Below are 12,133 nucleotides of genomic sequence, written 5' to 3' on the forward strand. Positions count from 1 at the left end.
TCTGTGAGCTTAACACTTTCGCAGTATGTTCTGATATCATTTGTTGTGTTCACTTTTTTAACAGATCAAAAAGAGTACCTCTGGTTCAGCTGACATGTAGTTATAGTGTGGAGTGTGTGCTAGAAGTAATAACTGTTGGAGTAATTTGTTTATTTTCATAAAACATGTAGAGGAGATGTTAGCATTTTTTGGATAGGATTATACAATAAATGGATGCAAACATTTTGACTATAATAAATAAACTTCTTTTGCACAAATGTGCCATTACTTAAGGTTGTGACCCTGAACAACTACCAAGTCTTTTACAGCAGCATTGAATTTGGATGATATATTGACAGCATATGGAATATTGAAGTCATTGAACACTTCCTGGTACACTGATTACCAACTAATGAATAGTTCTGGTTAGAGGTGCATTTTAATTGAGGAATGGTTTGGGTCACAATTCAAACTTTATTTCAATTGTGCATGCATTAATGATTTTGGTTAGTATAGCAAATGTCTTAGACAATTTTAAAATTACATCCATTTTTTTTTTTGAATTTGCATTCAATTCTGAAAATTTGCATGATGCAGTTAATGCACACAGTTTGTTCCTAAAACAATATTTCAACAAAGGGTCTTGTGGTGCAGGGTTAGTGTTCCTAGCTCTGGGCCAGAAGGTGTGGGTTGAACTCCCAAGCACCAAGGTATGTCATAACATGTCTGAGAGACTGGTGGATTTTTAAAAATCCATTTTGTCACGATAGCACTGCACTATTTTAAGCTGATTGCTTAATGCCCATGTCTCTAGCAGGCCATGGTCTATTTTGAATGTTCCCAATCCTGTCTTTACCATATTTTCCACCTCCCATAGGGCAGACAGTTCAAACTGTGGTTTGAAACTTCTTTGCTATGTCACTGTTTCCATTGTCACACCCTACAAACCTTTTTTTTTTTTTAAATGTTCCCTTTCATAGCCAACCACAAGTACAGGAGGTTTGACGAGACTAGCATAGTGCTGGTAAGAAAGCTGTTCACTGTTTGCACTACATTTGGCACTAATTGTTTGCTCCTACATTTAGTCCAAAATTCCTACTCCATTAATCCAGCTAAAATGCCCCAGTGCAGCTGTTTAAAGTCAGCATCCAATTTTCCAAATCTGCAATTGATTTGGGGCACTTCTTTACACATTACACAACACAAGATTAATGTTTGCTAAGCTCAGTGTGTGGAGACCAATTACATGTGGAGAATTTTCTCTAAGACCAGCTATAGAGCAAAGTACCATGTGTCCATTTAAACAGAATTTGCTGCTTGGGTTAAAATTGCTCAAAAACAAAATTACCTCATCTCTTTAACAGTCCAGACAATTTTTATATGCAGTTATTTGCCTTCTTTCCCCTCAGATAAACCATATCTAGGTGTGAGTTTAAAGTCTTTCTGGACTCCATATAGTTAAAAATCTCAACTTTTAACTTTGTCCATCTCAGTCCAACACTGGCAGCTTCCAAGTCATGCACTCAACATAAACACTTTTCTTTTTTTTTCTCTCTGCAGACTACGAAATCTGTTGAGTTTTGCTCGCACTTTGGTTTTATTTCTGGACTTTACATCTGATAACTCATTTCAGATTTTGAATTTTGTTTGCCACATTTGGTGTTTTTTTTTTTTGCTTATCAGTTATTACAATTTCTTCTCCTCCTCTTTCTTCCCCTTTTTTTTTTCTCCACCCCCCCCCCCCCCCCCCCCCCCAATCCCCGTATTCTTAATTTTGGTGTCCCACTATACCTAGAGCAAGCATGAGCAACACAGTATTGAGAAAACAGGTCTGCACAGCGAACAATGAACTTTTTTAAACTACTAGGCTGGAATAGTATAGCCTGACCAATAGGTTCCCTAAACCTCTCCAAAAGAGCAAACCAAGCCAAGTTGAATATCTAATTCAAGTTTCATAATTCTGATTTTTTTTCTTTTTAAGGAAGTAAAATTATACAGAAGCAAACTTGTCACCACCAGAAAGTTAATATATTATACTTTTTTATTTAAAAAAAAAAAAGAACAGTCTCCGTTCTTCCAGCAGTAGCCTTTTACCTAAAGCCACAACTGAGAAGAGGTAAAATGTTAAACCACCTGAAACTCTATGCCATCATCTCCAGCAAATCTGGGAGACATAAAACACTGGACCTCATTGCTATTTCCATTGCTAGTTTAGGGCAAAGGCAGATTATTTTTCACTAATGTCTGTTTTAATTTTTGGTCTACTTGCAGAGAACTTTTCAAAAAAAAAGCAAGTCTTCAAACATCAGCCCCCTTGCCTGGCAACATGAAAAAAGTTAGTTGAATTTTCAAGCTGGGTCAAGCACCTGCTGAATTCTGGCTTTTCTACCTAGTGCTGAACCACCTCACTCTGACCATGCTATTTTGAAATGTAAATGGGGCTGATTTAGGCAGGAAGCTGACTTGGGTCCAGTAAGAGGTGTTGAACACCTCAAAGATGAGAATTGCCTGTATGACACCAGCAGCAAAGGCAGGTTAAAAACTACATTGGGAGCTGCTGCTGTCTTGCTGAGAACTAGGAGGGTAAAGACTATCGGAAAAAAAGTAGAAACCATTGTCATCTGGGAATGCAATCTTAAAATTGACTGACTGTGGACTCCTTCCTGGTCCCACTAGCAATTTATCTTCTAGTGCAGAGTTTCGTTGTGTTCAGTTCTGGGCAAATTACTTGTGCCCTTCTCTGGGAATAATTTCAACACAAATGCTTTTCCAGCAATTTAAGACTAAGTAGCTTAGTAAGTTCCCACAGATCTTTCAGTCGTCTTCCCCCAGGCCAAACTACAAACCTATGTTTTGTTTTTTTAGGATGTGAAATGACATCATGTGATATGACCATAACTTTGCACTCACTCTTTCACCAGCAGTATTTGACTCTGTGCCAACATTATGTATGCTTGTAACATTTTTTTAGTCCTTTTTTGTCTTTGCTATTGGTGCAATCTCCTGATGCTGTGTTTTTTGAATATCTTTCTTTTTTTTCAATAAGTTGGCGAATGTTAACTTTTCTATCAACTATATTGTTTTGGTGGATTTGCAGATTGCTCTTGTGGCCTTTGAGTCCAGTCAGAAAAGCTTTCCACTCCCCAGGAAAGTACATCTCTTTTTATTATCCATTTTTAACCTTTGATCGGTTAATGAGTATTCCTTTTGACCTGTTGTTTATTGAAGCCCAGCTTTTGTCCTTTGTGTTCAGTGCAGGATTGCAGTGAGGTCTTGTGTTGGTTATTTAAATTGCACTTTTGGTCCTGAGTTTAGCTCTCCTTTATACTCTAACCTGCTTTCAAGAACAGAACACTTTGATCCACTTGGTATTGTATTTCTCCTGTTTTTGCTAAATGTGCATTCATTGGTGTCTGACTATACCTTTTTTTTTTGTTTTTCCTTAATGTCCACCCTTTCTCTTTTTATTTTAGTTATTCCCACAACAATCATTGGTTATTTTTACTATCCAAGGAATTACATTTATTCAGAAATGCTTCCCTAAGTCAATTGGAAAACTAAAATTTTTAAGATGTTCTGCCTGCGGTAATATAAAAATGCACATGTGATCTATGTGTCTCAGCAAGAAAACACTGATCTTTGCTAAAGTTTCAAAAAGCCCCAAGCATTGGGGGCAGCTGCTGTTTCATCTCAGTCTGTGACCAGTTATGTATCAAATGTGGGAGAGCGATCTATGTTGCTGCAAATCTGGTCGCAAAGTCATTGTCAGTAGTGAAAGTGTGTTCTATGGAAGTTTTGGCTTGGAAATTCCCTGGTTTGGTTCCAGCACCTCACCTATCATCTCTGCTGTACCTTGAGCAGAGATATGGAAAGTTTCACTTTCTCCTCTTAGGGAGCAGGCATGACTCAGCCAATCCCAATTTGTATCTAGTGTGCAGTCTGGTTTTAGCTTGTGCTACGATCTGACTCCAATTTCCTCACCACCTATTCTAGAAGCCTTTTTTGTTTTTCTTGCTTAAATTCCCTACAGTGCAGAAACCGGCCCTTTGGCCCAACAAGTCCACAGTGACCCTCCAAAGAGGAAGCCCACCCAGACCCATTTCCCTCTAACCTAACACTACAGGCAATTTAGAATGGCCAATTCACCTGACCTGCACATCTTTGGACTGTGGGAGGAAACCCACACATACACGGGAATGTGCAAACTCCACACAAACAGTCACCCAAGGCTGGAATCCAACCTGGATGCTTGGTGCTGTGAGGCAGCAGTGCTAACCACTGAGCCACCGTGCCACCCCAAACTTGTCACTAAACTTTGCAGTTACAATAACTTTTAATAGTAGAATTTACAGTTGTACTGCAAATTTGTGTGGTGAATTGATTTTTCAATACAAAATTGATCACTATCAATTGAAGCAAACCTTGTCCATATGCAGCAAGATCAGGATGAATCCAGGCTTGGTGGTTAAATGTTGAATAACATTCGTGTCACATTTGCCAAGCAATAACTAACTTGCAACAAGCTTCTAACCATTTCCCATTTGATAGTGAGTTGTACTACCATCACTAATCTCCATTATCAACATGCTGAAGTTACCATTTGAGCAGAAACTGAACTGTGCTAAGCATATAAATACTGTGACTATACTTCCTGACTGTAACTCCCCTTCTGTCTGTCCTATCATTAGAAGGAACAAGTAATGAGTGTGACAGAATACTCTCCTCTTGTTCAAGTGGGTGCAGCTTCAACACTACCTTGAGCACTGCCACAGCAGCAGTGCATCATCAACAAGATGCCCTATGGCAACTCCCCAATTTCACAGCATTTTCCAAAGCTGTGACCTCTGCCATCCAGAAGGACAAGGACCACCGGTTACCTGTGTAACTGAAATGTAACAACCTTGCTTTTTTTTATGTTCAATTTCTTTTTATAAATTAAGCATAGCATTCCTTTAGCCATCTTAATTACTTTACCTAAGCATTTTGTGGTTTGAGTAGTAGAACATCCTGTGTGGCTCAATTGTGTAATCATTCTCAAGCAATACACTCCCTTTTGTTTTAAACTTCTTGTAGCTTTGTACTGAAAAACCTTTCAATTTTCCCTTTGCTACTTAACTACTAGATTTTTGCCTAATTTCTCAATACTTATACAAGTCTGAAAACTCATTATGACCCTCTCACAACATACTTTACTTATCTTTATCTTCTACAAGTTAAACCACTGTCCAATCTCCTCCAAGTCACTGATGTAAGAAAGTGAGGCCCCAGAACAGACCCCTGTGGAATTACTTTGGTCTTAGCCTGCCGATCAGAAAAATCTCTATTTATGCATTTCCCTGGCTGGCAGGCAGAAGACCAAGACTTGATCTAGTATGGTTACATGACTTTGCTTTCTCAAAATCTTGCTGACTTTCTGATTTGCCTTAAATATTTCAAAATGGTTAATTATAACCATTTTTAAATTTGATTCAAACATAAAGCCCCATGATGTCAAGCTAACAGACCTGTGATTTTCCTGCTTTCTGCCTCCAAGAGCTAAATTTTGTTATCTTTCAATCAAATGGATCCTTTCTAGAGTGTAGGGACTCTTGAAATATTTATGCCAATGCATTTACCACCTCTTAAGATCCTAAGATGATACCTATCTGGACTTGGAGACGTGTCAGCCACAGATCCATTAGTTAACTCCGTCCCACTTCAACATTTTTTTCAGTATTGAGATGTGGGTATCACATTTCCTTATTATAGAACAGTACATGACTGGAACAGACCCAGCTGCCCACCATATCTGTGCCAAACACTAACCCATTCTAAATTTGTCCCATCTGCTTCAGATCCCTCTCTTCCCTGTATGTTTGTGTCTAAATGCCTCCTAATTACTGCTATTTTATCTGCTTCTACCACCTCCCTTGGCATGTGTTCCACATACCCACCACCCTCTTGCCTCCTATGTCTTTTTTTTTTGCCTTTTAAACCTATTTACCCCCCCCCCCCCCCCAAACAAAACTGACATTACCACTTGGAGGCAAAAAGATTCTGACTATCCACCCTATCCATGTCCCTCATTTCACCTACTTCTAGCAGGTCTCCCCTCTGCCTACAACACCTTGTAGAAACAAGCCAAGTTTGTCTGATCTCTCCTCCTAACTAATGCACTTCAATCCAGGCAACAATCCTGGAAACCACTTTTGCACCCTCTTCAAAGCCTCCACATTTTTCATATGGTGTAGTGACCAGAACTTTACACAATCCAAATGGTGGCCTAACTAAAATTCTTATCTATCAACATGACTTGCTAACTTTTACACTTAATGCACTGACCAATGAAGGCAAACATGCCATGTGCTACCTTTTTTATCACCTTATCCACATGCATTGCCACATTCAGGGAGCTATGGACTTGCACCCCAAAAATCCCTCATGAATATCCATGCTTCTAAGGACCCTGCATGCTTTCCTCTTGCATTTGACCTCCCAAAATGCATCACCTCACACTTTGTCTGGATTAAACTCCAAGTCCCTTTTTTTTTCTGCCCAACTTTCCAACTGATCTATATACTGCTGTATCCTTTGACAACCTTCCTTACTATCCACAACGCCACTAATTTTTGTCATCTGCAAACTTACTAATTAGACCACTGACCTTTTCATCCAAACAACAAAAATCCCAACATTGGATTTGAACACCACTGGTCACAGACCTCCAGTTGGAAAAGACCTCTCCATGACTACCTTCTGTCTTCTATGACCAAGCCAATTTTGTATCTAACTTTCCAACTCATCATGGATCCTGTGATTTAATCTCCTGGACCAGCCTACCTTGTCAAATGCTTAAAGTCCTTGTGGACAATATTCAGCACAGCACCCCCAATGTTGTGGGGAAAATCACCAGTCTTGGAGTCAGAATCAGGATTCAATGACAGAGTTTATTGTACAAAAGCACTGGAGCTCTGGGGGAGAGAGTAGAGAGGAGACTTTCGTCAGCACTGCTGACAGCTGCAAGCCTCCTCTCTCTAACTATGTGTCATGATATTTTATACATCTGTGGTACAAAAGTTCAAGTACAAGTCTTTGTTTGTACAGCATGGTTTTTTTAACAGAAAACATTACAAAATCATTGTCAGTTTCAGTGGTTGTGATCATTCTTGCTGAGCAGGAAGATTGTTTTCCACTACTGCTGTTAACATTTGTACACCAGCAGTCTCAGGTAGTTCATGTTTCTATTTAAGGTGGTCTCAGACACTTCAGGCAGTAGATGTTACTGATGTGCATTCTCTTTTTTTATTCCCCACCCACCTTTTTTAAACAAATCATCTATGCTCTGTATATTGTGCTGGTATCCTGTTGGCTTCAGGCAGTATCTGTGTATGCTTTACTGTATTTTTCCATATAATGGCTCAGTGGCCAACTTGTGTCTGTGTGCCCAGGGTCAATATGCTCTGTCAACTCCCACTTCAATCGTCATTATTTGCTCAAAAAACTCTCTCACCCTTACCAGTGCATTATTTTCCAAATGCAAGTAAATCCTGTCCCTCAGAATCTCCAATACTTTCCTTACCACAGATGTATAATTTCTTGTATTATCCCTCTTTCCCTCCTTGAACAAAGGAACAATATTTGCTATTCTCTAGTCCTGAGATTTTCTGTGGCTAAAGAGGGTACAAAGATCTCTCAAGGCCCCAGCAATCTCCATCCTTGCTTCCTCTTTATTTTTATCCTGGGATAGATCCCATCAGGCCCTGGCTGACTTATCCCCCTCAATGTTTTTCAAAACCTCCAATGCCACCTCCTTAATATTAATGTGCCCCTTTTCATTTTACCATCATCCGTACCCTTGTTCTTGGTGAATACTGATTTTATGAAGTACTCATTAAGGACAATTACATATTTCCTCTGGCTCTATGCGTAAATTCCCTCCTTTTTGTCCTTGGGCAGACCAACCTTTTTCCTAGCTACTCTCTTGCTTCTAATATGTACAGAATGCATTGGAATCCTCCTTCAGCATGGTTGCCAAGGATATTTAATGACCCATTTTTTAGCTTTCCAACTTCCTTTTACATTCCTCTAGGATCTTATTTAATTTGTTTTACTAAACCTTGCATGTTTTTCTTTTTCGACTAAACATTCAATGTTCCTGAATTGTCCTCCTTCTCTTTCACTCCCTCATGTCAACCCTCACTTTATGTACTGTTCCATTTTCAGGTACATGTAGAAACTGTTACTATCTGGCTTTACACTTTCTAGCTAGCTTCTTAATCATGGAGAATTAATTAGAATATTAACATTTTATTGCACAGAAACAGGCCATTTGGCCCTAGTGGCCCAAGGCATTTTTTTAATGCTCCTCTGAAGTACAGGGGTACTCCTGCTAACATTATCAACATTTGTTTCTATTCATCCTTTTTCAAACTATTTATCTTGCTTTACCTCTTTAAATATACTCTTTTTTTTTTAAAAAATACCCATACCTATCTCTTTGGAGAATAGAGGAGTAACTTACTCCTACACTGTCTCCGAAAACTGGGAGCCTGCTTAGTACTAATAATAATGGCTTGTGGCTCCTCCAGACTCCAGTTTGGAAATGCTGCCATTACATTGATTGACCGACTGACCACCGTGACAAAGTCAGCACTATATTGTATCCATGTGAATGTTTCCTATTTCATGTACTTTTTTTAGTCTGTGCTTTAACTCTGTCCAGTACAGATTCTGTTTTATGATCATTATTGACATGAGGTGTAGTATTGATCTGACAACATAGATGATCCACATTATACACCTACTTTCCTTAGATGGCAGGATGCCTTCTTTCTCTTGAACTATTGCAGTCCTTGTGATTCCTGTAATGTTGGGGAGGGATGATGCATAGGTACGTTCCCAAATCGTGAGTAGCCTAGAGTTCAAGGTGGTCTCTTCCATGCCCCAACAATCTCTTTTTTATTTAGGATTAGCTTCCGTTTCTAGTGTCAGAATTAAGCTAGAGCTCTGACCTACTGTCTCCTAAACTGTAAAACTGTATTATGTAATGCAGTACATTTCATCCCTGCTCTGTTTCAGGATCTGGATCATAAAACAAGCACGTGGCATAAACCAATCCAGGAACTACAGAAACAGATTTCCCAACTGACAGATGAAAACCAGCGTCTTGTTAACCAGTTGGTTGAGATTCAGTCTCAGGAAGGTAAATCAAATCTCTGGTTACATGGACTCCTGCATCTGCATCCTATAGCAAGCAAACTGACTTTGTAAAAGATTGAGTCAAATTTTACATACTCTGTTGCAGAAGCCTGAGGCCTTCAAAATAGCATGTGCATTGCTCCCATGGAATTCACTGTAGCCTTCACTTTCATGCCTACTCCTCCATAACACTTCATACCTTGTATCAACTAAAAACAATAGCTATTAGGGGACGATGGAGGTGTCATGATAACTTCACTCCACTGTGTGGAGATGCCGGTGTTGGACTGGGGTAGAAAAATTTTTAAAAATCACAACACCAGGTTACAGTCCAACAGCTTTATTTGGAAGTACGAGTTTCTGGAGCACTGCTCCTTCCTTCATCAGGCTGCTACCTGATGAAACAGCAGCACTGCAAAAGTTTGTACTTCCAAACAAACCTGTTGGACTGTAACCTGGTGTTGTGATTTTTGTTTTAAAACTTTCACTAGACCAGCAATCCTGAAGCCCAGGGTAGTGCTCTGGTCACTCCACTTGAAATTCCAGCAACTTTAATGTAATAAACCAGGATTGTAATATTAGCCTCTGTTAATGATTTTTGAGACAGTTATTATTTAATTCATCAATGTCCTTAGGAACATTGCCATCCATACTTAATCTGGAGTCATGCTTTCCAGACTCTCAATCTAGCTGACTCTTAAGTATCTTCTGAAATGGTCTAGGAAACCACTTGAGGGCCATTTGAGAACAGGCAGCAGATGTTGGCTCTGAATGAATGGTGGTTGTTTTTAGTGGCCCATTGGGACCAGCTTTTAGCTCCTTTAGTTAAAATCTATATTGTCTGACCGATCTTCAAGTAGTTTAAAACATTTATCATCCTGAAGAGGCAGCTGCTTGGCCATATTTAGAATGTAACTATTCTAAATCTGGTGGCTCATCCCATTCATGCCTGCAATAACTTTTTTTTTAAACTGCCATTTTCAGGTTGTTTCCATAATGCTGGAGAAACTCAGCAGGTCAGCTAGTCTCTCTGGAGAGAGAAGGCAAAAGTTTACTGTGTGCTTGCTTATTTTATTTGATAAATGTTGGTTGAGGTTTGGCGGGTAATCTACTCCAGCCCCATAAAGCAATTGCTGTAGCATGAGATTGATGCGTTTTCTTTTGGTGAACTGCTTTTCATTTTAGATTAGATTATTTACTGTGTGGAAACCAGCCCTTCGGCCCAACAAGTCCACACCGACCTGCCAAAGCGCAATCCACCCACACCCATATTTACTCCTTCGTTTAACACTACGGGCAATTGAGCATGGCCAGCTTACCTAACCTGCACATTTTTTTGGACAGGAGGAAACCAGAGCACCCAGAGGAAACCCACGCAGACGTGGGGAGACTGTGCAAACTCCACACAGTCAGTCGCCTTAGGTGGGAATTGAACCCAGGTCTCTGGTGCTGTGAGGCAGCAGTGCTAACCATGTGCCATGAAGAGTGTGTAATATGAGCCTGCGTATGTGAGAAAAAAATGTTAGCGTTTTGAAGAGTGAGCATGTGAAAGTGAGAATGAGATAGTGAATGGGAGTCTATGTGGGTGTGTGTTGTGTGTCAAAGTGTAGAAGCGACAGAGTTCAGGGACCCTATGTATTTAGTGGATCTGAACACTTTGATTTTTGGCATGTTGCTGCATTGATCAGAATTTATTATAACAGCATTTAGGTTTAAATATTTAGGGTTTTTGGTCCACTCCCAATGTAGCACTTACTTTTTTGCCCATGGGGAAAGTAAAATCTGCCTTATCAGATTTCTGCAGAAGTACTGCCAGTACTGTTGTCATTGTTGTTTTTTCTGTGTCAGGAAGTGTCCTTGAGCCAGAAAAGAATTCTTGCCTCCCCCTCACCCCTGTTCTATCTTCCTTGTCTTAATCATGTTGTCTAGCAAGTACCAGAAATCAGCCAAAAGAGTCTGATTACAAATGACTGGAACTCAACTCCAATCTGGGAGACCGGAGTTTCAGTTGTAACATTGTAGCTACAATGTCCCTGATAACACATTCCCCAGGCTGTTTGTGTTGTGTCAACTGTCTTTGCTCAGTAAAGCTAGACAGTTAAATTTGAGCTTGATACTGGCAGAACACTTTGCACTGGTGATATAATTAAAGCTGAATTTAACAACTGAAGGAAGAACTTTATTCAGAGCATGGCTTGCCTTCATGTGAAGGGAGTTGAGGCAAATTCAAAACCTGTTAATTGTGAGTGATATGGTTTTGATATCTAACACCAAATACATTAATGTACCCTTCCATGGCTTGAGTAGGATTACATCTTGTGCATTTTAAAGATTTGAACTACTCTTACAAACCCTGCAGGAGACTATATCTTTAGAATGCCTCTGTAATCCAAGGACCGATGTGTTGACAGCCTTTCTTTTATTAGACAGCCTTTCCAAGAAGGAACGGGAAGTAATGCTAAAATTAAAAGAAGTGGTTGATCAACAACGAGATGAGATTCGAGCCAAAGGCCATGAGATCTACTGCAAGAATGAAGATGTTGATGCAGTAAGTAAGAAATCTTGCTGCTTTGGGTTGGTTTTTACTTTAGTTTCTTTAGTTTAGTGAAGAACTGTAAAATAGAAGCTGCATTTAACAATAAGGGAATCTTTTTGTAAAGAAAATAAAGTCCAATTGTCTATCCACCTGCTGGAAGCTAATTTTTAAAAAATCTTGGATCATCCAATTACAAGATTTTGTGCACAGTTCTGAATCACTTGTCATCTTTTTAAAACTGCATCACTTTTTTTTTGTTTTAACATTTGTTGCATTAGCACAATCATTTTGTATAGGAGTATTCTGCTTAATGTAGAAAGCCAGTAAACCGAAATAAAATGGATGCCAAGCCAATTAAGAAAGAACAATTGAAAGTTAGAGGTGGTTTTAAGATTTTTGACACTGGGAAGAGCAGTTAGGTATATGGAAAAATAATTCCAG

General features: G+C 39.3%; 1 protein-coding gene across 2 annotated transcripts in view; it reads left to right on the forward strand.

Moving 5' to 3' along the window:
- rilp (Rab interacting lysosomal protein) overlaps nt 1–12,133 on the forward strand; it is a 40,669-nt gene that overhangs the window by 6,872 nt on the left and 21,664 nt on the right. For both annotated transcript variants that reach the window (XM_072589631.1, XM_072589632.1), the window contains exons 2-3: nt 9,037–9,160; nt 11,583–11,704. In XM_072589631.1, the coding sequence (XP_072445732.1) occupies nt 9,037–9,160; nt 11,583–11,704 (246 nt within the window). The remainder of the gene's footprint in view (nt 1–9,036; nt 9,161–11,582; nt 11,705–12,133) is intronic.

Source organism: Chiloscyllium punctatum, chromosome 19 (genome assembly GCF_047496795.1).
Source record: "Chiloscyllium punctatum isolate Juve2018m chromosome 19, sChiPun1.3, whole genome shotgun sequence".
NCBI lineage: Eukaryota > Metazoa > Chordata > Chondrichthyes > Orectolobiformes > Hemiscylliidae > Chiloscyllium > Chiloscyllium punctatum.